The sequence below is a fragment of the Sinohyriopsis cumingii genome, chromosome 2, assembly GCF_028554795.1.
Source record: "Sinohyriopsis cumingii isolate HCF-2022 chromosome 2, ASM2855479v2, whole genome shotgun sequence".
Taxonomy (NCBI): domain Eukaryota; kingdom Metazoa; phylum Mollusca; class Bivalvia; order Unionida; family Unionidae; genus Sinohyriopsis; species Sinohyriopsis cumingii.
Window position 1 is genome coordinate 79,324,019 of NC_142962.1, and position 27,758 is coordinate 79,351,776.

Below are 27,758 nucleotides of genomic sequence, written 5' to 3' on the forward strand. Positions count from 1 at the left end.
TTTAATAAAACCTATTTATATAGGCCACCCTTATAAAATGGCCAAAATTGTTTGATCTAACAGTGGCTAAGTTCGAGACATTTTTACCATAATTTACTTCTTTAGCAAATCTTTATCCCGTAGCCATCCAGTAGGAAAAAGCCAAGTCGTAATGATCAACATTTGCACAAGCACATAATTTATCGAGATCAGTTTCATGTTAGTCAACAGTTTGCTTTTTCCACACTTTTTCAGCTTGCCAGTCAGTATGAAATAGTGGTGAATTGTCCAGGTGTAGAGGCTCGACAACTTGTTGGTGACAAATCTGTCGAATCTGTTAGAGGACAGATTATTAGGGTATGCCATAAATGTTGTAAATTATATTTTCTTATCCTTCAAATGATTTTGTTTTTGTTTTAAAAAAATCATGCATATTTATCATTGAAAATATGATGTGAAATAGACATAAAAGAGATCGATATAACAAAATATTAACGCAATGAAAGACTGGCACAGCAAACAGTTGCATGCTGCACAAACCAAAAGAGCCACAAGGATCAATTATATATTGTTCCTCGTTGTGCATAAATTATACATGCATATTTTAGACCTGCTACGCCACCTAAAGTGAAAACGAAAGAATAAAATTCACAAATGTATGTATCGTAAAATGGTTACATATATTAACTTTTCTGATACCTATCTTGTTTGAAATTTTTTATATTTCTATTTTGCTTTGACTTAACTCTTTTGTCAAGTCACTGTTTGGTCGTGTAATGTTGTTAGTATGGTCATATTTGGTTGTTTCTGTTTTTGCTTGCTTTTTTGTTGTAGACCCCTACGAAGGTAAATCTACATAAAATAATGAATTAAAGAATAATGTTAAATAGCACGAGATGTTCCGTAGTCTTTATGCTTATAAAGATCATATGGATTGGACTGGACAATCAATGGTCTTTAATAGTCCCACATAATTTAATGAGGCATACATATTTGAAGGTGCAGTCAGCAACCAACTGTAATCATCTAAGATTAATAACTATTTTATCAAATGTATACAACAAGAAAAAAGATTTTTTTCTTAGTTTTGATATGTACATTTCCATTTTATTTCCCTTTTATAGCCAAATTGTAAATGGTGATATCACATATAATGTTCACTTCTTTCTTTTATAACTTTCTTTTATAACTACCTCGCGTAAAATGACAATTCAGTATTAAATAATGAGAAAAAGCAAACTAATAGTACCTCAAGCCAGGGTTCTCTCCAACAAAAATATTAAAAGAGAATATTGTAGCCTGTTTCATCTAGTCTGTGAAAAATAAAAGTGAATTGACAATATTATTTCTGCTCTTCATAGTGTTTTAAACAAAACGAGCACATATTTTAAAACAACACTGATCAATATCTAGACTAGGAAAGGTAATTGAAAAGTATGACTGTTTTGAAACCTTGAGGTTTACAAGGCCTCTGTCACAACACTCTGCACTGTAGTGTACATGCAAATCCAGGCTATATGTACTTTAAGGTTGAATGATTAAAGTTCCTGATATAAATTGTTCAGACACAACAGTGCTATCGCTCTAATTAATTTTCAATCCGGAAATCTTCTCTGTGTAATCTAATATGTGTACTCTTTATTACTAACATTTAGCTTTGGCTCTGACATTAACATTGTATTCTCTTTAACGCAAGGCCTAATTACAATTTCACTGAAAAGTCGAGAATCCAGCAATCTAATTTGCTTAAATTTATGTCTTACTTAGGATTTAGGGATTAAAATCCATTTTACTGTAGCACTTATGATGGTGAACATGGTGCCTTGTCTAGACTTTTGCTATAGAACCGAAGTCTTGACTTAAATTCTTAGTCATAAATCTGATACGATAAAATTTGAGCCCTAATTAAATTTGGTCAATAAAACGATTTTTGAATATTGATTTTTAAGCTGTCATTGGTGGTAAAAAAGATCACGTCTGCAATAGCTAGATATGACACCATTTTAGTATCACACTCGTTGCTTGTACTCCCTGGGGAGGTTAGCTTGCCAAACGTTTTATTAATTTGTGATTTCGGTCTTTAATGCTTGTACATTTTCTGTCCATAAAAAATCAATGATTACTCAATATTTAACTTATCTGACTTCCAGGTGAAAGAACGTGGGTTATATTCCCACAATTGGATCAGCCCAGATTGTCTACTGTGTCATGTCCTTGGGCAAAGTAATTTTCTTGCCTCGGCACGATATAACCTTGATGGCGTGCTGTTCCATTAAAAGCAAATAAAACAAACAAAAATCTCTCAGTCAGTACACAGCTGTATCACATTGCATTAAATTAAAACATTTGGGCAGGTACCTCAAGGAAGTTGAAGGCTGACTTAGCAGACTCCTGCCTCCTTCATATTTATTTCGTTCAGGCTATAATGATTGTTTTATTCAATTATTGCTATATGTGTTCTGGAAATGAACCGGTCTGTTTAGAGACGTAAAGTAGAAAACGGGTCTGTTTAGAGACGTAACGTAGAAAACTGGTATGTTTAGAAACGTAAAGTAGATATGATAATTAGTGATTGCATACCATAAAATGATTTTATAATCTCTGTTTAGGTAAGGGCTCCTTGGTTGAAAACGTTTCTAACGGTTACCAGTCAAAATCCAGACTTTTTGGACGCATATATATTTTTTGGGTAAGTACAACCGTTAAATTCAAATTCTCATTTCATAATATTAGTAGTTTTCTGAAGACAATTTGACAGCAAAACTCTGAAAGGTAGTACAGAGGGCATGCTGAAGTTAATGTTGATTAATTCTTGGTCACATCAGGGACTAGTATACTTATAAAAACATTAATTTTCCTGTCTTAATTTCAAAGTATTGATTACCATCACCTTAGAAGCCAATATAATCATCTATGTTTACTTATTTAGTGTTTGTGCATTCGTCTGTACAGAGCCCAGGAGGTTGTGCTGGGTGGGATTGCACAGGTTGGTGACTGAGACCTTCAGCATAGGGATATGGAAAGGGAATATCTGTGGAAAATGTGCACTACATTGCTACCCTGCTTACAGGAAAGTCACTTCTCTTCCCTATTCTGACTCTTATTTAACTTTTTTAAAATGCAATTTTATATCAACTCAGAACATCCCACTGCTCCATATATACTTTAGTAAAAGAGCATATATGTAAATAGTGGCCATTTGGAACTGCAAAAAAATCATGGTTTTATTACGTAATAATAAATACATTGGCATCACAACAACTGATGGCAGCTAATAACTAATAGAAACTAAAAACCAGTTTCAGGCTATATTCGTCCGCCAAAAGTTTACTGATTGAGAAGTGTCACCATATTGCCTTTACCCACTTTCCGATAGGCAAAACCATTCAACTCACATTGGAAAGAGATGAGAATGTGTATATGTCTGTACGTTACCGGCTGAACATTTTCCGAGGTTTCCTAGGAAACATTGGACAAATGGTCCTAGGAAAAACCTCGGAGCATTGGTTGCTGACTTTCCGAGGTAATAGTCCAAGGACAATTTTTTTTATACCAATGTCCAAAGTTTTTATTGTCAAACGTCCGATGTTGACCTCGGACGTCCAGGTTTTTTTGCAACCAATACTCCGAGGTTTCATAGGAATCCTCAGGCATGTCCATGGTTTTCAAGCATTTTGAGAATTCCTCAGACATATTGTCCGAGGATTCCCAGGACATTGTCTGTGGATTCCTCAGACATATCGTCTGAGGATTCCTCGAACATATTGTCTGAGGATTCCTCGGGCACCTCCCTGGCATAAAACATCAGACCAAGACTTGAAGCAAATATTACAGGAAATAAGAATACATTTTTTTTTATTTGTCAATACGTACAAATAAAATTTCAAAAAGGCCAAAATATCAAGAATGTCTGTAAGATTCCTTTACTGCCAAAGTGTTTGATTAATTTTGAAAATGTCCTTTGATATCCTGGTTTCTTGATGGTTTTAGCACTTTACTGATTTTTCTTGATTATCATCACCTCTTTGATATTCTGTAATTTCTTTTGGATCAGTTGTATAAAAAAGATATTGGTTTAAATATAAGGTGTGATGAATTAATAAAAGAAATAGTACGCATATAACGTAACTATTATTTGCAGCCTTAAATTTACAAAACATGTTTGGAATTCTTTAGATCTGAAAACAAGGTATTAAACATGAAAAAGCTATATTTCTATAACAAACTGTTCCTTGAATGTGGGACAATCGTTCTAAATTGTTGATAAGAAATACTGTCAAGATTATATACTCTTCCTGGCTCAATTCCTTACAAGTTCAAACTAATGTATTCCATCAAATATAAGATCCGAATGCACCCCTTTAAAGATGTTATTAAAATTATTCAGAATTACTATCTTGTTATTTCATTGTTCTGTACTCACCCTTTAAAGATATGACACAGTGCTTGTTGCTTAAAAAAGTTTTCAGAAAGTTTGAAATTGCTGCATCTTTATCTTACATTGGAGTTTTTTGGTGTTGCCGTCTTTGTCTGTTTTGGTGTTGCCATCTTGGTGGTCTATTTTGTTGCTGTCGTCTTAGCTGGGTTGGCTTTTTGGTGGTTTTGATGATTGTGGATTTGCATTTTTAATTGTTTCAACCTAAATTTTACAAAAAGTGCACACGTTTCAAATAATATGCGATACATTCCATGCCATTTACTAGTGATATGAATTGAATACTTGGGAAAAAAATACATATATCCATCTTTATTGCTGGAAAAAAATGTGGTTTGGCATGTTGACCTTTAAAAATAAAAATAAAAATCATTTTAATTATGTAACCTGACATCCTTTAAAAAGTTAAGAGATCACTAATGCTTGCATTTTTGCAAATTCATATGCAACAGGTAAAATAGAACATGAGACTGGTATCATGGATGCCTTATTTCCTTTTCAGTCAGACAAACAAAAGAAATACAATTTAAGTACTGTTTAATATCATCAACATATGACACGCATGAACATTAATCATTTTCATATGGTACACAAATTTACACGCATAATGAAGGGCATATACTATCTGGGTTTGCGAAGTCTATAAAGTTGTTAAACAGTAGCAATCATGTGATGTCACAAATCACTACCTTGTATCTAAAAGTAGAATGCAGCTGCAATTTTGGACAAACACATGATAATATGGTAGGCCAGTACAATTATTTAAATTATAAAATAATCTACTTAAAAGAATGGATAAAGTAATTTAACTTTTCATCAGTGTAATGAAGCAGTGAGGAATCTGATTGATTGCTTTTAGATTTTCTTGCAGCCTAATTAATAACCTATACGCATGGATATTCTGTTCTATTCTTACATGTCTTTAACACTACTATAATAAATGTGTACAGTTATTCTAAGATCCATATTTGATTCATTAAATATTTTTCAAATTGTATTGTTCTTTCAACGATTTTAAACATGACTTCATTTTCATGTTTATTAATAATTAAATAATAATTAAAATCAGTATTACTTCTCTTCTAAATTCAACTAATGTTAAAGGGTAGTTTGCTTTACTCTGACAAAATGGGCATAGTTAAAACAATTATCATTAAAAGGTAAATCACTTTCAAAGAATTACAACTGAATCGTACAAAGATAAAATTAGAAAAACAACAACAATAATATGAGCTTATTATTATGATGATGATTATTATTATTTATCTGTATGGGTTAAACAATGCATAGAAGCAGGAATACTCAGTCCAATTTCTGTACCTCTGTTTTACGACAATTTTTTTAATGAAAAAATCCCTCTTCGACAATACACACAAGCTATCAATGAGAAAAAGATGAAAACAATAATAAGGTTTACTGAACGCTGTAATCTAGTCTGAGTTTCCTCAGACCCTTGCCACCCCAATTTTTATATATGGACATTGATGTTGGGGTGTAGGTTTAAAGTCCACTCCCTACAGAAAAGTTGGAATTTGCCGACACTATTTGGTGTCAGCATGGGGTAGCCATTTACTAGCTAGCCTAGCAAACTTGAACGACCTTTCATCAAGATATATCTGCATGAAATCGATAGGAATATGATATCGCATTCTTCGTGTCTTTAATCTGCAGAGAGATGAGATGAAAGAAATCTTTGGTGAAATTTGACCATGATCACGCCATTTGCATTCCGAGTCACATGACTATACAAATCTCGCAACCTACATGTCTGTGACATCAGAGGTCATATAGTCACGTGTTATCAACGATAAACACATTTCCAAAGTTGTTGTACATAGAATTTGGAAATATTATATAGAAGTCACTTAACGTTTGTAAATAAATATTATGCACACTTAATTCTTAACATATATATTCTGAGAACAATGACCAGAAAACTGTCAGTATCACAGCCGAGTGGAGAAAACTTTTCTAACACGTACCGAGTAGGTATCAGCGATGTTTTGTTGGTATTACGTGTTTACCGCATTGTCATGTGCTATCTACTTAGTGAATCTAGTTTTACTTCAAGTTGCTTCAACATTTACAGATTACCGGTCATTGTTTTCAGTATAAATATTTTGAGAAGTTTGTGTTCTTTCTTTTTTCTATAAATATTTCGTGACTTAAATTCATATTTTTGATTTGTTTTCCAACAGCAACTCTAGGAAAGTATTATTGTTGATGCCACGTGACTATATGACTGCTGATGTTATTGACATGTATGTAGCGAGATTTGTATGGACTCGGGATGCAAATGGCGAGATCCTGGACAAATTTCAGCAACACTTAACTTTCGTCTTGTCTGTCAGCGGATTAAAATCTAACAAATGATATGCTCACAATTTCGTAAGAAAATAAAAATCATATTTCTATCGATTTCATGCAGGTATGTCTTGATGAAAGGTCGTACAAATTTGCTATGCCGGCTACTTAGCAACTACACTATGCCGACGCCAAACGATGTCGGCGAATTCCAACTTTTCGATAGGTAGTGGACTCTGAACCTACACCCCAACATCAATTTCCAAATATCAAAAATAGGGAGGCAAGGGTCAGAGGAAACTCTGAATAGCTGTAGGCCTACATGTTTGTCCGAAAACAATACGGCTGACGGCGCAATGCCTAGTGGTAAATGACATCACACAGTATTTATAGCTTGCAAAACAACCCCGTATTCCCACCGAAAACAGACGCAATCGACTCAAAAACTGATGCATTGTACAGCCGGCCTGTGAAATGAGAGCCAATAACTGTTCTTATCTATTTCAAATTTAATGTAATATATTAAAAAAGAAACGAACTTGTCTCCAATCCTTCCAATAATTCCTTCTGTAATCCCAAACTCGGCAACCTTGTAGACACCAAATCTCCGACTTTGTAATATTCGATTTCTTTTCTCCACGGAACAATATTTAGGAGGTTAAGAACATTTCCGGTAATAGGATCATCATATACATACAACTCTCCCTTGATAACTCGAGCACATCGGGGTCCAAAAACATAGACCGCACTATAAGCGAACGCGCGAGTTACCGAGGGACCTCCCAAAAATCTATTAGACAAAAGATATCCAGAGAACCGTGGGGTTGAGGGGGAACTGGGGTGTTTACTAACTAAATCCTCGTTTTATAATCATGTCGATAATAACTGTCAATAAAACGCTATTTCTGATGAAGTTCTTTGTTATTCTGTATAAATCACATTTATTGTCAAACATCTGAAAGATTGATAACGTGTTTCCAACTGGCTTCAACAACCAACAACAATACGCGAAAACATGTTTGTATCTTTTTGCTTTTGTTGATTAGTCTGGTTCCCGGAGTGGTGTGCAATAAAATTTTTGAAACAAGAAGTCTTTGAAGCCAAGAACCAGACTAATTGTTGATACACTACCAGACGAGATTCCTTTTTATAATAAAAAACTGCAGCATTTCGTGAGACAATCGTCTACGTCTATGTCGAAGCTGAATTTGTGCACTGTTCAATTAGTTAAATATTGATGCAGTGTTATTATTGCAAGTAACAATGATACTTCTTATCATCCTTGAGAATATCTCTACTTACAAATTCGGGAACTCTCTGAAACTAGTCTTCTCCACAATGGTCAGTATCTGAACCAAAGCACCTTATATTGCGAAGTACTCATTTCGCTTGGTTGCCTTGCTATCTTTAATCACAGTTATGATTGAGTAGGTTAATTTAAGGTAGTTTAACTAGATTATGTACACAATAACGTTTAGAACAGTGTTCGATTGATCAACTGAAATGAGTTACCCGATATACAACCGGCGGCGCTGGTTCTTAAGCATGTAGGATTTGTATGCCTTTTAAAGTTTTTGTTTATTCCACCTCCTTTATTGAATTGAAAGATGTAATTAACGTGATAATAGAAAAGGAGGCCAGCATTTTATTTAGTGCAACAATGCAACAAATGTGTCCGCTAGTCCAATACCAAAACACGGTCGGCACTTAATTAGGTTCTCAGAGAAACGCTTGCGAATAGAGCTGTTATGGTAGATCGACACATTTTACGTTTAATTATAACAGGATATGTTGCATGTATGATGATTACACTTAAAAGAAACTAAACGATAGAACTAAAACACAAATTTCAATTGATAATTTTTTTTTATTTAAATAGCATTTACTTATCACAGTACTGCCTCCACTAAACGTAAGTGGCATTGTCATTGATAAAAAAAAATTCCTTGAGTATCGTTAATTATTGTGTACTAAGAATGCCGTTTGGAAAGAAAATGTAACAAAATTATATGAATTCATTTTGAAGTTAATATTTCATAATGTTGATTAAAATTTCCAGGTCCTATCTACTGTTTTCGACGATAAAACAAGCGATATATCAGTTTAGTTACCAATTTTGATCGCGATTTTCTTCAAGTTCAACAAATAGGAATTCATTTTTTGGTATTTTCTGGTGTAAAAAATGGGATCCACGCGTGACCCCACACTATAATCGGGTTCGCAAGTTATCAGGGCGCGAGTTATCGAGGGAGTGGTGTAATGCAAACAAGTTCATGCCAATTGATGAATCCACTCCTTTATAGGCAAGTATTTCACAGACAAGTTTGATTTCAAAGGACCACTTTCGAATTTATTATTATGGCACATGCAAGATTGATTGATGAATCGGCTGCTGTGATTGGATAATTCCATGCTCTGCAACCAATGGAAGAATGCGAAAGAAATATTTCCCAGAACTTCCCACAACTTATCAGTATTTTTTAATTTTAAAAGCAGTAAGTAAATAAGCACCTGTTAACGAGTATTACGTAGGGTCCTTCAATTGTCTAAATTTTGTTCTATAAGATAAAATTATCTCTCAGATTCCGATCGTCGCAGACCGAAAGTACCATATCAAGCCAAAAAATAAAAGTTCCCAGTCCGGCTGACCATGCCCGTTTACGCTGCGGGCCCATGTACTTTCAACTCTAGATAAAAATATAAAAAAATGAAAATAATAAGGATGAAAATTCACGACAGAACTTGAAGTGCTGAGTACGTATATATACATACATATATATATATATATATATATATATATATATATATATATATATATATATATATATATATATATATATATATATATATATATATATATATATATACAAAAACAAAGAAACAAACAAATAACTATCTACCTACCCTTATTTAAAAACCAATGCATTAGGAAATACACATGAGGTGGGGGGGTCTCATAAACATATATAAAAAGGAGTCTTTAACAAAGTACAAACATTATCAGTATTTTAAGACAAGCAATGTCAAGAAGCAGAATTCATTTACAATTGCATTTGAAGAAAAGAAGTATATTGGAGAAGTAGCTATTGAAGTTCATAGATACCTCCTCCACATATAAACTTGCCATGTATTTGCATTTTGGAAACTCTTTATGTCCAAAGGAAATATAAAGGGAAGGGTTCGTCTTCAGGTGTTAGAATTTAAATGTATAAATTAAAATCTGTATCAACTACAAATACAAGCTTGTGTTTTGGACTTGATCCTTTACCACTCACAATTTAGCTACAATTGATCTACTGACATACATTTTTACTTGATCACTGTAAGGATAGACGTGGCTTTGCAAAGGTTAAATGAGGATTACAGATGCCGTTTTACTTGGAAAATGTATTTTACAGTACCTTGTTTGTTTACATTTCATGAATGCTTGAATTATAAAAGAAGTAATTGCAAATATAAAAAATATTTTGCACTGGTTTAAACTCAAAGTGAAACCATTTTTCAAATTTATGTCATCAATAACTTTGGAGGTCATTATTGATGTTTTTTAAACATCAAAAGCCAACTTTCTTTGTAAAGTTTAATATTTGTAAAATCCCCAAATAGATTATATGTATTACAGAGATGGAATCAGTGTTGAACAAGCAGATTACAATCCCATTTTGTCGTCAAAAAACAGAATCAAGTGTTTGGTGCATTCTTCCCAAATCATTTTGAAAGGGTATTAAACTTCAATATAACTGTGCTTATTATCAACTGTTATATTATAAATGATAATTAAAAATAGCGCCATGCCAATCATCCACGCAGATTTTTCAGACTGAGTTGTATTTTTATGATTATCATTCTTGTAACTAATGTGACAAATAAACAGTCAGGCAATTTTTCAGAAATTTTTTTTACACTAATACTGTAATAGCTTAATATCCGTCTAAACTGGTACTTTAAATTATTATTCCTGTAACTAACACACAAATACAAAATTTTAAGAAAAATGTCATGTGACCCTTTAAGCATTGAAGACTTTACTTTAGATTAAATTGTTAGAAAATATATTTGTACAGTTGTCCTGTGTGGTTACAGGGCATTAGAACTGTGACCACTGTGTTACACTAACATGATTGTATGAAGTGATTTAAGGTTTATGAATACTAAGAATTTTTCTAACGGGTGGGTGGGTGTTGGTTTTAGCATGGATATAGGTTTTGTTTATTTATCTCATATTTTTATATTCATGTGAATAAGATGTGAAACCAAAATATGTGATCCTGTTTGGCACCATGTTGCTTTAACTGAGATGGTACACTAAAATCAATCAGCAGTAATTAAGTCAAAATTTTAATTCAAATCCTAGACTTGTTAGCTGTTTTGGTAATAAAAAAATTAATTTATTTGAATAAACTGTAAAAATACGTTCTCAATAAATCTAGAGAAATCTCCAAAAGCACAGTTAAAACAGACCAAGTCCATTTCCTAGCTAAAATCATTTAAGTCTACATTTCCGTGTTATGTCCAAGCTAAAAAGAAATGACTAAGTTCTTATTTTTGAGGTTTTTCCAAGCCAAAAATAAACTTAAGTTCTCATGTCCAAAGGTTTCTCCAAGGTATTTACTAGGTTCGCTTATAAAACCTTGGACAAAATATAAGTATTGTCCGAGGTTTCCAAGGTTTTCATAGGAAAACCATGGAAAAACCTCATGCATCTAAAATGTTAGGTCAAATTTCCAAGAATAACCTTGGAAAATGTACAGCCGGGTACCAAATTTACTCGGAAATAGAAACACTGCATATGCATAGATCCAGATCAACTGTTGCATAACTATGCTTGCAGATCAGATGTGTATTGTTCATTTCAAGCCATATATATGCTAAACAATACAGACACAGATCTGCTGGTACGTCATGTGAGAAGTATACATCTATGTGTGTAAAACGTATCATAATCACCTCAGGTAACAGTGGTCATAGACTTTTCTGTTTCCCACACAACTTATTATTATATAGATATATACTGCAACAAATCACCTAAGCAGTCCTGCCATATAACCCATTTCTTTCAACATAATTTTGCAACATTTGAACGAAGCGTGTCCTGTACACTACAGAATGCAGAGATGGTGAAGGACTGGACAGGTCTGAGACCAACCAGGACATCAGTAAGACTCGAAGTGGAATACCTTCGACTGGGTGACAGATCAATGACAGTAAGCGACTTTCGTATAAAATCTGCATTAGTATGTTGAATGTGCTACTATTTTAGCTTGTTGTCAACCACGTTTCCAGGATTTACTCATTTTCACAATGCACATTGCATAACTAACGTTTCATTAGCATGAAATGATTGTAGTCATATTCTTTGTCACTAAATTTTCCAACATTGTATACATCTGAAAAGTTGCACGCGACATTAAATGTAGCAAAAAAATTTCCCATACTTTTGCAGTCATCTTCTTTCAAAGGCTACAACGGTTGGAAGCAAATTAATGAATGTCAGTCTAATGAAAAATGGGAATTCTTCACTGGAATAACCAAGGATACTTTATTTTTTAACTTTGTTAAACCAGACTAAACCAGAATGCACTTTACCAATACTTAGTGGATGATTTTCCAAAATTAGTGATTGTTTTCAAAAGTCTTTGAAGTTTTATTAGCAAATATTTGAGGACCTTATGCAAAGAGGGAAATAAGTGGGTAGAGAAGATACCGCCATCCAATATCGTTACATTCTTAACATGAAGAATAGTGTCGACTGATATAATTGAGTTACCCATAGGAACTGATATTGTTCTTTTAAGTAAATATGAAATTTCACAACAGAAGCTACCTGAAAGGACAAAAACAATGTTTCAAAGGAAAGGAGTCAAAATGGTTAACATAATTATCCACATATATGCAATATCTCAACCAAACAACATTATTTCAATATGCCCTTACATAAATAAATAGCTGGCAGGACACGGTCTGTGCATTCATGTGAAATGCTTTGAAGAACAGACAACATGTTGTAATCATCACCCTTTGTTTTGGGGCACTTTCTTATTCAAAACATGATGCGCAAAGAAATAAGGACCTAAACAAAACTGTCCAAAACTTAGATTGGGATCTCGGGCGACAAAGAAAGTTCGAACATCTTGTTCATATTTGAGGTCAGTCAGTTTACGTTTGTGTTGCCATCCAGGTACGATGAAATGAAAACCTTTAGTTTATTACGTACTTTATGTGTATAGTTCTTAAACAAAAAACTACTTTATCGGAAAGCAATTAGTGACAATGAAGTTCAAGTTATCATAACTGCCAAATATCATCTGTTCATGGGATTACGCTGTTTCAAATTAATCGTTAATTTTAAGAAACGACTGCCAAATACCATGGAAGTCTTTTTGCACGATATCCTAGATGCATTGATCTCCCACTGTAATAATAATAATAATAATAATGAGGACTTTGTATAGCGCCTAATTTTTAGAAGCTCTAAGCGCTTTACAACATTAGACAACACCTATAAGATAAGAAACATAATATTATTACAAAAACAAACAACATGAAATTAGAAAAACATTAAAAAATAAAAAAACATGCTGAGAATATTTCAGGTAGGAAACATTATTAGGTCTTTAAGTTTGTACTTGCAGTCGAAATAAGTGAGTTTTGAGAGCACTCTTGAATGGGATCACTGTGTCTTTGTGTCTAAGTTCAGTGGGCAATTCATTCCATGTTGATGGGCCCTGGTATGCAAAAGAACGCTGTCCATACGACTTTGTTTTCATAGTGGGAATAATAAGTATACGATTGTCAGAAGAGGAGCGTAAGTATCTTGCTGGTGTGTACACATGGGTGAGGTCGGATAGGTATGTTGCACTAGAGTCCGACAGTGAAACGTCGCACAGAGATCAAATTTTGTGTTTGATTCTGGATCGAATGGATAGCCAGTGTAGGGTACAAAGCAGCGGGTAAGTGTGCTCTGATCGCGGTACTCTAAGTATGATCCGAGCAACTGTGTTTTGAACTTTTTGAAGTTTCTGGAGCAGATATTGAGATGAACCAGACAGAATTGAGTTACAATAGTCCAGTCTTGAAAGTACTAATGAACACACAAGTGTTTTAGTGGCATCAACTGAAAGATATTTACGAATTGAGCTGATGCGTCTCAGCTCAAGATAGGCAGCCTTGCATATGTTCATGACATATTGGTGCAATGTGAGAGTACTGTCCAGAGTAACACCTAGGTTTCGTACTGATTGTGTGAATTTAATGTTGGTGTTGCTGATATTTATTGTTTGAGATAAAGGATGTGAATGAGATAGTCTTTGTGTTGTGATCAGAATGGACTCAGTTTTATCATCATTCATCTGCAGCTTGTTACATGCCATCTAAGATTTCACATCAGAAATGCACATCTCTACACCTTGGATGGTAGCATCAACTTCAGTTGGGTGGCTAGATTTGTATATTTGGGTGTCATCAGCGTACAATTGCTGAGACACTGGATGATGATCTATGACACTTGAGAGCGACTGAGTGTACAGAATGAAAAGAACAGGTCCAAGAACAAACCCCTGTGGAACACCACAACATAGATCAACTGGGCTGGTGTGTATTCCATTTGCAGATATAATTTGTGTCCTGTTGACCAAGTAGGACTTGAACCACAGTAAGGCTGTATCATGAATGCCAAATACATGCTGGAGATGGTGAATTAATATATCATGGTCTTTTGTGTCAAATGCTGCAAATAAATCAAGGAGGGTGAGAACTGTAATCTTTCCGCTATCCAACGCAGAGAGAATGTCATTAACTACTTTTGGAAGAGTAGTTTCAGTACTGTGGCAAGGGCGATATACAGATTGTACATTGCTAAAAAGCCTGTTTGAATTCAGATGAGATACAAGCTGGGATAGAAAAACATTTTCTAAGATTTTTTTATATGAATTGGAGATTAGAAACTGGGCGGTAGTTTTTTTAAATCGTTATGGTCTAGTGTTGGTTTCTTCAGCAGAGGCTTTACAATGGCAGTTTTGAAAAATGATGGGAATTCCCCGGATGAGAGAGAGGTATTAATAACATCAGTTAGTGAAGGCAATACTGGATCTAAGCACTCAAGCAGCAGCGATGTTGGAATTGGATCAAGTTCACATGAATTTGGTGCACTCTTTATCAGGATTGTACGTACAAAATCCATAAAGACAGGTTAAAATGCTGCTAATGGTTGCCGCTCAAATTCTGTATCCCAACTTCATGGTGATGATGAGTCAATTGAAATTGTGGTGTCAAGCTTATCTCTAATAGTTTGTACTTTGTCACGGAAGAAATTTGCAAACATGTTCGGAAGGGCGACTGGAGAGAAGGTAGTTGGAAGTGGTGTAGATTTGTTCCTTGACATTAGCTTGTTCGTAATCTCGAAGAGCTCTTTGCAGCTGGAACTTTCCATGATCTTAGTAGTGTAGTGGGCTGATTTCGCTGCATGGACTATATTTGTGACATTCCTCTTAGCGGCTTCATAGATTTGATTATGAATAGTGAGTCTGGGGGAAAGCCAAAGCCTCTCAGCTTTACGGCGGTCTCTTTTAGCAGTGCGAAGCAGTTCCCTAAGACTGCTATACCATGGAGAACAGTTTTGAATTGATACTCTGCACTTGGTAGCTGGGGAATGTTTGTCGAGCAATGAACGCAGGCAGTTATCGAGTTGTTCTGCCGTAGGAGGTAAGCAAGTTGTTAGGTTAGCTTGGATGTCGTGCATTAGTTTGGTTCTATTTATCATACGGAGGTTTCTCTTAGTAGCAGATAAAGGTGGAGGGTTAGGGACTGATACGTCAAGATGGCATATAATGCAGAGGTGATCTGATGCAAGGTCATGGGATGCCAAGGAGGACCGTATAATGTTATCATCAGGTCTATGAAAAATCCAGTCTAAAATGTGAACATATTTATGGGTGGGTTGGTTAACTAACTGTTTAAGGTTGAAAACATTAATGGAATCTATAAGTTTTGATGTGTTTGGGTTTCCGGGACATTCAAAGTGAAAGTTCAAATCTCCAAGAATAATCAGGTTGCCACCTACCGAATTTCCATACTCCAGGGGATTCGGAAACTGTTCCGAAACGAGAGATTCAGCCAGCTTGTTTATTCTACTAGGAAGAGGGCGGTATAGGCATAAAAAATGGACTGACCTTTGCTCCATTGTGAGTGTGGTTTGGACTAGTTCAAACGATGTGTGGTCGAAATTGAATTTTGTGGTGTGGTTAAGACGTTTGATCATGGAGTTCTTAGTGATGACAGCAATTCCACCTCCGCGAGAGTTACGGGGGAACGACTTGATGGAATAACCAGTGGGTGTTAGATCCGCACACTTGGGCTCATCGCCTGGTGGTTTTAGCCATGTTTCTGTTAGGAAAAACACGTCAATATTCTGGTCGTTGATAAAATTAACTATTTCTGTGCGCTTTTCCGGTGGTCCTACTGACTGGGCATTGAATAATGCAATACGCAGAGGTATCTCTTGGATAGTTGACACAAAGATTGACGAATTAATAGGGATTTGAGTTAGGTTTTCTAAATTAACGGTCGAATGTTTTTTTAATTGTTGAGCCGAAAGAAGGGAGATAACTGGAATTATTCTTCCTGTTCTACTCCGGCCAGCTTTGAAACAACGTTTCTTTTTTCGCTTCTGTTTACCTTTAGGTAATGATGAATGTAGTCCCATTTCGTTTAGTCTAGAGCACAATGTAGTGTGGAGAGCCAAGGAGTGATCATTAAAAATAATTAATGAGGGTTCATCATAGGATAAACGGGTTGACTGGCGAATATCACGTGATGGCGGTTTGTTCAAAAACAGTGGAGCAAGACAGCTGAGAAAAAGTCTGATTGTTCTCATTTCCAAAACAAGGAGATGAAGAAACACATACGAATTTAACAGCCAATACATAATGAACACAATAACGTAGATGAAAACAGGCAACAAGCACAAATATCATGAAAACAGCACTAAAACGCGGAACAGCTGCTTCAAGCCGGTTGAGCGATAGCGGCCATCTTGTATACATAATGTATGTATGCATTTTCATAAATAATGAACAGTTTGAGAATCATCGTTTGCACCATAATGGACCAATGATAAAGTGGAATGCAGTTCAGCATGAAGTGCAAACATTATAGCTTGGTGTGTTGCATGACATAGGATCAGGCTTTTTATGAATCAGCTTGGGGTAGAGGTGATTGGAGGGAGTAAGCGTTATGCAAGTTTTAGTATGCATCGTGATCTCCCTCCCTCCTTCTCTCTCTCTCTCTCTCTCTCTCTCTCTCTCTCTCTCTCACCCTTTAGTGTTAATACGGGAGCAGCATCAGCGAAATGTTTATGTCCTCCTAATTTCACACTAATCTAATAATGTTGTTCTATTTTTTGATTTGCAATATCCATTAGGACGAATACGTCCAATGTATTCTTGGATAAGGTATTTAAAGTTAAGATAGTACATCTACTTTGCCACGTACGAGTCACTAATCACCTTGAAGAGTTAGGACAGGACTTAAATGTACCACGTATTCACATCTAATTCAACATTTAAGTTAAGGGTATTAGAAGTTTATGCATACTGGTTGTATCATTATATCCTTTCTTAATAGTAATGGTGACCTTTTCGTAATGTGAAACAATTCTTTTCAAGAAGGAAATTGTACTGCAATCAGCATGGATTTCTCTTTTACCGTGCCCATCAATTGGTGCAAATTTGCAGCAGATAACTATAAAACTAAGTGCAACTATAACAATTGTTTATTGGCAGCATAGGGGGTCCATTGCTTGTTTTCAACTACCAAGCGCTGTGTTAAATTGAATTGCCTTTCCGTTTCTTAATACAAACTAGAACTGATCGTATTTAATGTGTTGAAAAATTGCAATCAACAATAAAATTACCACCACCACAACTGTGCAAAACCTTAAGGTGTATTTAAATTGTTCAATGTGATTAAAACATTAGGGAAAAGACAATTGACCTTGTTATTAAGATATATCATTTGAAATGCGTAATAATGTTATTTTTTGTGATGTACCAAATTTACGTGGATTATTTGATTTCCACAAACAGCATATCCTAATATGATGCAGAGACAAGGACAAAAATGTGATTTGTCGCCAAATCACGCAAATAAATAAATTGACAATATATGAATAAATGTTACATTCGTACATAAAAATGAATGGGCACCATTGTTGAACGAGGTGTATTGGTTTGGCTGTATTCATGTATCAATATCGGATTTCATGTGGCTTTGCTGCCTTTGTGCCTTATTCACCCAAAATCGTCTTTTTATTGAAGGAGAACACACCTTCTTGTTAGGTTCTCCAGTTATATAGAAGAGAGAAATTACAATGTAGAGAAATAAGATATTATCTTTTAATTTAATGTTTAATCAGAACGATAGGAATAAGGATGCACGAAAAGCGGATTTTAAACCTTTTTGCACCACTAGTCTGTCTTACCATTTGCATATCAGTCAAACTACGACTTGGACAGTGAGTAGTTTCATGTAATTTTCTGCGAAATATTTCATAGACGCTTTATACTCAGAAATGACACAGACAATTAGCTAAAATGGTTATTTTTCAATAGATCTCAGATGCTGGATTTCATGCAAAAAAACTCATTTTCTTTATATCAGCTATTAGGGAGCGAGCACCACCCCAAAAGTGAATAAGTAAAGCCAACGTACTGGATCAGCAACTTCAATTGGGGAAACTTTTAATTACATTTGAAAATAAAGCAGATTTTGTATTTTATTTAAGAATGCCGCTTATATATGGGACGATATCTTCTTCATTTGTATGGCATCAACGTTCACTGCATCCCTCCGGTGGGCTCTAACCCTCCGTCTGTCGGGTTCAGACTTCATTGGTTTGGGATTAAAAAATGTTAAGCTAATTTCATGCTGATTGAAGTAAACTGTTCTCGGACTCTGTAATTTAAAGAACGATGGCATCAGTGATGTCTTTGGATGACTAGTGAATGGAGTGAGAATATCGTTAAGATATTTTTGCAAGACTGTGTTAAGGTGTCCAAGGAGAATTCTTCAGAATTACCTCCATTGACAGCAAACGCAAAATGTCTGCTGAATATTAGAGCTGAATTTTCAAAACTTCGTTCTGTTGTAAATGATAGCTTTGTTCTTTCTGATAACACCATATATATTTTAAACAAAGATTACAATTTTATATATTTTGCACACTTATTTTTTCACAGGTTGTCCACTGTTATGGACATAGTGGATCAGGGGTGACACTTCACTGGGGATGTGCAAAGGAAGTGGCTGAGCCGGTGAAAAGGGAGCTAAATCAAAGCAAAGATAAAATGTCCAAACTTTAAGCTAATTATTTATTCCGTCATTTCTCAGAGATTTCATGACAGGAAGATATATATATATATATATATATATATATATATATATATATATATATATATATATATATATATATATATATATATATAGCGTTTTCATGAGAAGAGTTTTAAATTTTCAACAGGTATAATTAATGTTTATGGTTTGATGAGAAATACTTCTTTACCAATATTAGTTTGTATAACCTACTTGCGCAATTTCTCTCATTTGCGTTTCTAAATTATAGAAAATGCTTTTTATAACTATATTCGTTTCTAGTAAAGATAATATAACCCAGGTCATCATTTCCCTTTTAAATTTAAAAAATCAGAACCTTTAAAACATAACATACATGTGCAATATTTTAAAAATATAACTGCAAAATATGGCATAAAAATGATTTGATTTAAAGTGTCTTTCACTAACTCAGTAATTTTACATCTATCCAGTTAAAAGCACAAGATTTCAATTATTATATAAGTTTAAGAAGACAAGTCTGTAATTTTAAAATACTATAGATTTTTGTTATTTGTTGTAATATGTAATATTTAATAGTTTTCAAAAATCAGATTGTAGTACAATGTCGTTTATTGAAATATATGGTAAAATGTTTTTCTTTAAAAATCATAATGAAATAAATCTTACTACATACACGGTTAATAAAATGCACCATCATAAGTTACACAAGTCTGCGAAAGAAATAAGAAGGGTATTTAGTTTACAGACATCAAAGAAGGTATATATTCAGAGGAAATGTTTAGTTCAGAACACCTGTTGTTATATCTATTTTTAAATATGCCACCTAAAGTGGATGGGTGAATTACCATGAGTTATTTTTCATACTAATAATACAAAAGGCTATTAATAAAGTACAATGTATTAAAGATTATGCTAGATACACAAAAAGGAAGATATTGGAAACCTATTTGTGGTCATGAATATTCTGTATACAAATCAGTTTTAAACATTCAATTATATATTTACTATCAAAATCCGTGATGCATTCAAATATGCAAAAAAACAGCAAGAAAACGTGAGACATTAAGGAATGATACAACATTTAGAGTTAGTGGAATTCTGCCACACAAAGGATCAGGAGTAGTATCAAAGAAAATTTTAAACATGTGATTAAAATGCCTCCACTGGAAATAAACACCAAATTTTGCCATATTGGATATTTAACACAATAATGAATTACAGTATTATGAAGATGCTATTTATAAATCATTTTACTATTCATTGATGCGATAGCTCTTAATTTAATATATTTGTTTAATTTCATATAAAAATTTGTTGTTTGAGTAACATTGTTTATTTGTCAAAACGGGAACATATAAAGGTTTACTTCCCAATATTCTGATTTAGTTTCTACCTTAATACGCTTTATCTGTTGGTGTATGTATTAATGGGTGTGCATATACATCTCTTCGTGTATGCATATCTCTACCCTTCAGTGTTCCCAGACAGAACTAATCTTCTTACTTCAATTTACCTACTGAGGCCAATTTGCACGGGGTGGGTGGTGAAAGGGCAGATTGGTTGGAAAGTGTGAGACACCCATGCAATGGAAACGGTCACTGTTACCTAAATACAGGACCGCTCCAGTGGCATAGTGGTTAGAGCGTCCGCCTAGTCACACCAAAGACTTAAAAAAATGGTACTAGCAGTTGCTTCGCTAGGCGCTCAGCATTACGAGGTTAGTGTTAGGACTGGTCGGCCTGGTGTCAGGACAACGTGACTGGGTGGGACATCATGATATATGTCTGCGGCATGATGCCCCATTGCTAGACATCGCTATAAACTGCTAGAATGCAGACATCGTAGCGATATGACTTCAGAATTGTTAAAGCTACGTTAAAAATCCTAAACACACACACACACACACACACACACCTAAATACAGATTTGTTTAGACTTAGTTTAAACTGATCAGTGTGATCACTTTCCAATACTAGTTTGCCTATCTATTGCCACTAAGGTTGCAGTGAGATTGTATATTGTGATAAACACTTTGTACACCACAACTAAGTCACTGTGCTCACTTTTCAGCGCTTCATTTAATATAGCTTTACAAAATACTAATTCGTGCCACAAAAATAGGCATATTTATTAACTTCTGATAACTAGCAGCTCTTTGCCTGTTTATTTGCTTTTGAATGGCATGTGGTCCTCCAAAATGACATAGTACATTCTATGTATAGGTTTCACAAACTAATGACTGTCAATCACTGTTAACGTGTAGACGAAATTTTTGAATTCCATCCATTTCAACCTTTTCAAATGGATCATGTAACTTTTAATCTAAATACTTTTGGTTGTTACAGATTTACTACGTGGCTAGCCTAGACATAATAGCCATAGATAAAGTCTTTAAAAAACATTGGCTAAGTACTGTAGTAAAAGCTTATGAAGTGAACAAGTATAAAATTCTACATGGAAGTCATGGGACCGAAATGGAAATTAGGGCTGTAACCTTTTTAGATTACTTAAACTAGTTATATGTACGACCAGGTGGCTTTGTAAGCATAGCATTCAAATCACTAATGAAAGCTGACAGTTATGAGAATCGGTAGTAATACAAATTTTATATAGAAATCCTTTTTAACGCAGATTTTAATCAGATATGCCATTTATGAGAAACAAAATTGCCTTGTATAATCTTAGTGTCACCGAAACAGGCTACTATTAGTAAGCCATCCTTTCAACATATTTCTATATTACGATCTAGAAAAAATATACGTTAATATACCCTCCTTCCCGTTACCAATTATTTACACAATTTAGCAAAATATCCCAATGGATACCATGGAAAATCTTCACTTCAAAACATGCATACCATAATTTGCATCCCTAACTCTGGTCTGTCCAAACTCGTAGGTATAATTTTTTAAAAATCGAATGTAAATCAGATATAAAGATTTTTGCCTAATGCTCAAGAACAAAATACAAGATAATATTTGAGAGTTCTAGCAAATACATTCGTTTTTCCTTTCCGCACCACATACCTATTCACATAGGGATACACAACATGAACATAATGCATTTTCGCACCAAATAGGTGGTGTAGGGATATGATAAAGTACACAAAATGGTCAAAACATATTTTAGCAAGTATAAGCTTTGCCCACTAATAGACCAGTGTAACGATACGTCAGCCTTAACGTAGAAATTAACTATTCTCTCTCACAACAGAATTAAATGATCATATCATATGCCACATACACAGAGGTACAATCGTGTTATGAGTTGCTTAACAGTGAATGTCCGTGCGCCATGGCACACCTTCGTGCACTCACGCTCTTGGCATGCATTAGGGATGATCTCCTTTGCAGCTGCTGTGTCTTCTTCAGGAGACACACCATTAATTCTTGTCTGAGAGAATATATGTGTGTCTGTGTGATCTGGATTTTTAACATGGTTTTAACAATTTTCAGTCATATCGCTACGACAGTTTATAATGATGTCTAGCACTGTGTCATCATGCCGCAGCCATGTAGCATGATGTTCCACCCAGTCACATTATCCTGACACCAGGCCGACCAGTCCTAACACTAACCTCTTAATGCTGAACCCACGACCTACTGCATCCGAGGCTGTCACTCTACCCACTAGGCCACTGGAGCGTTGAGAGAATATATGTAAAGAATGCCATATATGTCCACTATATTAATAATTGTTGCTCTTTGTTTCGATACTTCTCACGGGATTACAGATTGAAAGCTCTACTGCTCAAGCATTGAAACAGAAGTAGCATTTTTCATAGTATGGGCAGCATGAACATAAACCAAGGGATGTTAAAATCATAACATGCTTTCGACTTTCAGTATTTGTTTGCATTTTGCAATGGTAATGGGCCATATTTAAAAAGTCATTATTCCAAAAATTGACAGACTTGTTCTTTAATATATACAGCTAGTTTTAACTAACAGACGCATGAAACAACTGACTCAAGATGGTGGAGAAACTTAGTATATACATTTTCACCACATAAAAAACTTCTACATATATGAAAAGAAGACAAATTAAATAAGATCATACAAAGTTTATTCAGTATTTCTAAAAACAATTTTGGCCACAGAAATAAACGAACTCATTAAATATACCTTTGGCAGAATGTAATGTTTGGTATCGTATATTGGCAGGTATTAATTGCTGAGGCGAAACTCGTGCATAGATATATTCACTTTAATGAGTTAAAACCCTAAAATATTGTACTGACGTACAAACTACTTATATTAAAATATGAAATATTGTTTTCTATGCAGTCTATTATAAATACAGTGTACTCCCACAAACGATACCAAGATACCACCAATATTGAAACATACACATTCATTGGTTTGATGGATATCATGTAAAACGTAGAGGATATTGAACAATTTAATATTGCTTTCATAAATCTGTAAATATGTGTGAACATTTAAACAATCAACCGGTTCGAATAACTAAAATAGCAGGAGGCAGAACATGTTCATTTTGTTTTAATATGATTCTCTACAACAAATATGTAACATATCAATTATATTCAAATTGAAGAAGAAACAACCCAATTAATAAAATCACAGATAAACATACATCACAGACATATGCGAAAACGTTTTAATACATTATGAAAAGTATTGGAACACAAAAGACATATTGCATTGCAGATAATTCGACAGATATATGTCCCTGAATAATGTTCCGATGTAAAATTCCAACACTATTAGCATCGAATGATTGTCCCATATGTTAATGTGATTTTAAAGTATTATCGTGCTAGAAACATACACATGTACAGAACAAAATGAAAACGTTTCTTTGGAGCACCTTGTAGTTGAAGGGTGAGGTCTGCCAGGTACAGATCGGCAATGTGATTTTAAAGTATTATCGTGCTAGAAACATACACATGTACAGAACAAAATGAAAACGTTTCTTTGGAGCACCTTGTAGTTGAAGGGTGAGGTCTGCCAGGTACAGATCAGCAATGATGATGAGATATATTAGACAAATAAAACAGCCAAATATATTCCATCATGTGCATTTTTGTTTCGGTTTTTTATTCTTTGTTTTGTGTTTTTAATTGTTCTTTTTATACAGAAAAACAAATTAGTTGTATGTTAACTAGAATGTATGATCGTATTTCCAGGCCGCTCAAAGTCTTTGAAGAATGTCATATCCAATAATACCACCAAATTATTATTTAAGATTGGGGATGTGTATTGTCACTTGTCGGGGCCCAAGGCCAAATAAAAAAGGATTGGATGGACAGCTCAAACCTCTTTCCTCCAGTGCATTATAGTGTCAAGAAATGATGCTTTCACCACAAAAGTTTTTATTCAGATTACACTAGCACAAAACAAAACAAATAAATAGTCAACATAGTGTATTATGTTGCTTATTATGTTACATCAAGATTTATTCGTGCTTTGTCATGAAAAGTTTAATGTTCATATTTTAAATGGGGAGATATCATATTGCAAATATGCAGAATGATGCATATAACAGAGGTGTGATAACCAGAGCGTGTTGGCATTTCAATAGTGATAGTAGTTTTAAATATGTGAAAATCAGTCTAAATGTTCCAATGATCATGATTAACATAACTGGTAATTCAAATAATTAATATTGCATGGAAATTAAGTTGATAGTTACCAAAATGTGTTCATGCAACGTGCAGAAGTGGTGGCTATTTTGTGAATCAAATCAAGGTTCGGAACTTGAGTTAGGTTTGTGTTTAGAGCTAAATGGTAAATTCAATTGAAACAGAGTCTGGAACCGGATGTCAATGGTGTGTTGCAACGGTTTGATGCAACACAATGTGGCGTTTTTGTAGCTGGAACCTGTTGTCAATAGTGTGTCGCATGGGGTAGTATACGACACAATATGTCGTTGTATTGTGTGGATTATTTCAACATCCAAATGACACAAAATCTATAAAACAGATGCAATTGTCTTATTTTTTCAGAGTGATACATATAACTGAGTAGGAAATTCGTTAATGCCAATCGGAGTACTGATTTTTCAATGGATAGCAGACAGATGTGTTCATGTCGACACAGTAACCTTGTCGTCAGTCAAATCCCCCTTTGGAAAGATTTATCCCATATGACGAGGGAAATAAATGTTGAAACAATTTAAGAGCTTAAGAGAAGTATTATAATCAGTATTAGTAGTGTGTCACAACGATAAAGTTTTTTTTTTTTTTAAAGTGACCAATGAAACACCATTCTCAGTCCTTGGTTGGCAGAGTGTTGAGTGTGAAGACACTCGAACGGTCAGCGTTAAGAATTATTATATGAATCGAGGCCTCATACACTTTTAATAATTTTTGCTGTGTCGGTAGACACCAGTTTACCTTGCTGTTAATGCTCGAAGGAAATAGAAGTCGAGATCAATAGAGAAACTAAAATGATGTTAACTTCGAAAATAAAAGCATATTTAAAACTGGCACGTTCTCCATACAGTGGCACTGACAATTCAAAATGCTATGTCAGTGAGGTATCTGATAAAAATATTAGATAGTTACACCATATTTAAAGTAATGTCATCTGTGGCAGCTTTTTTCACTACGACTTTAAAAAGAACGAGCAGTTTAACATTTTTACATTATCATAAATAAGTCAGGAAAGTACTAGTCCACTGATATCAGTCAAACCCACACCCCAAACCAGTAATATTAAAAAAAATATTAAATTAAATTACAAAAAGTAAATTAATACAGTATAAAGGTTTTTTTTATATAAAAAATATTGGCTACATGCACAATACTTTATCTATAAGTGTAAAATGTATTTCATGATTATTTCAAGACATCATTCAACATATGTAAATATTTGTGATGAAGTATATACATCAATATAATAGATTACAAATAATACTACCATACAGGTTAGATAATGTTTAATTCGTGCCCCATGGAGATTCAAATCTTATCTGTACGCACCAGTCCATATTCCATCACGACTAAGGAAGCATCTCTAAAACGTCTACAAAGTCGGTAATCTATGCAATTGTGCGTAGCAGACGCATTTGAATGTCTACCTACTAATTAATTCTCATTTGACTACACCGTCATTTGGGATTCCAAGACAGAATTCAAGTTATGCAAAATTAATTATAGAGAATTACAAATATACACCAAACAGAACAGTGTTATGACTGGATTCTACATGCGATTGCTTGATAATAATATGCTAAATTAAGATTTTAATACACAGCTTCAGTAAAGATAACCAATCAAAAGCTGATTAAAATATTAAAAAAAGACGTGTTCGTCTCTTTTAGTAATACAAAAGCAAAGAAAATTCTATATGTGTTATCAAGTATCTAAGCACAAAACCAGAATGACGCAGAAACTTTAGACAATGTGTTAGCCACATCTTAATCTCAAAATATTTGTCCAGGAAGAGCTCTTAATGACTGACATATGAGTTTAATCGGGTGAGGGGTTAGGAGAGAATTTGCAAAAGTCACATCATGGCAAAAGAGTATCATCGCTCCCAACTTCTGTCGCCAGATTGTCTTGCTGATTTAAATGCTGATAATTGTAGGGCCCATCTTTCTTTGAGTTCTGCCGTTCTCCGTCCTTCAGACGCTTACAAGCCGCAATATACATGACAACCATCATGGAAACGATTGCTATGCAAAAGATCGCTAGCACGGCAACACTTCTTTCGCTATCAGGTTGCGTTTCTGAAGTCTCCTGTTGATCTTTCTCCTCTGTTGGAAAATCATAAACAATTTACAATTGTCATTCATGTTATGCTGAAGAGTTGCATGCTACAGAATGGTCTGGAAATGACAAATTCTCTCCAGTTTTCGAAACGTTCACTTATCACAAAAAGAGAATATAAATGAGTATACTATTCTTTGAGATTATGATATCTTATAATTTAGTTCTTGAGCATTTAGTTCATATCGTCTTTTTTAGTACTTCATAAGAAGAATGAAGAAAATGTTTTGCCTTTTCTATCTCAATTCAAGAGGAGATAAATCTCACCAACATAACGATTTGCTTCTTTCGAGAGTGATATGTAAACATTATCGCAAGGAATTTGTTATACTTAAGAACTCTTGTGTGTGTGTGTGTGTGTGTGTGTGTGTGTGTGTGTGTATGTGTGTGTATTTTTAACAGTTTTAACAATTACACAGTAAATAATATTGGCCCCGCTATATACATATAAAAAGCGTGCAGAGTGTAGTAACAGAGTACACTGTGTTGGCATCCATATAAGGTAGGCCGTAAGTTAACTCCTATGTAGAGATGAGTATAATTATCGAGCAAAGGGGATGTGTAGCTGGATGCTTTATGCAACGCGACAGATCCAGCAGTTCGTGTTTAGTGCCCACGAATAAGACTGGTGGAATCTTATTAGCGCTTAGAACAATGTTTTTCTTCCTACTATTTGTGCATAGACTTCAAACCAAACAAGGTCTAGATCCAAGTCCTATAGGGAGACCTCCCCAAAAAAATACAGTCAAATGTGAAAAAGTCGTGGGCCTTCTATTACACAATATATTTTTTTAAATCGTGGGGGGGGGGGTGCAGCTACCCACCCACCCCCACACCTCCACCACTGTAGACGCCCATGACTAACATAACAACCACGCCTGGACATCATTAAATTTGTCAAATTTACACATGTATCACGAAGTACGAAACCCAAATTCCCGTGTCACTGCAGCAGCT

At 34.5% G+C, this 27,758-nt stretch overlaps 2 protein-coding genes across 4 annotated transcripts in view; one reads left to right on the forward strand and one right to left on the reverse strand.

The window, feature by feature from the left end:
* Positions 1-20,784, forward strand: part of LOC149805253 (D-aspartate oxidase-like) — a 61,388-nt gene extending 40,604 nt beyond the window's left edge. The window contains exons 7-11 of the mRNA XM_089933775.1: positions 235-336; positions 2,589-2,668; positions 2,909-3,053; positions 11,671-11,922; positions 18,952-20,784. Coding sequence (XP_089789901.1) covers positions 235-336; positions 2,589-2,668; positions 2,909-3,053; positions 11,671-11,922; positions 18,952-19,074 — 702 coding nt within the window. The 3' untranslated portion in view covers positions 19,075-20,784. The remainder of the gene's footprint in view (positions 1-234; positions 337-2,588; positions 2,669-2,908; positions 3,054-11,670; positions 11,923-18,951) is intronic.
* Positions 20,785-23,114: 2,330 nt separating this feature from the next.
* The window catches only part of LOC149805254 (furin-like protease kpc-1), a 69,469-nt gene continuing 64,825 nt past the window's right edge, over positions 23,115-27,758 (reverse strand). For 2 of the 3 annotated variants that reach the window (XM_089948874.1, XM_089948886.1), the window contains exon 14: positions 23,115-26,788. In XM_089948874.1, coding sequence (XP_089805000.1) covers positions 26,544-26,788 — 245 coding nt within the window. In that variant the 3' untranslated portion in view covers positions 23,115-26,543. The remainder of the gene's footprint in view (positions 26,789-27,758) is intronic. The other variant, XR_016418409.1, reaches the window with a different exon arrangement.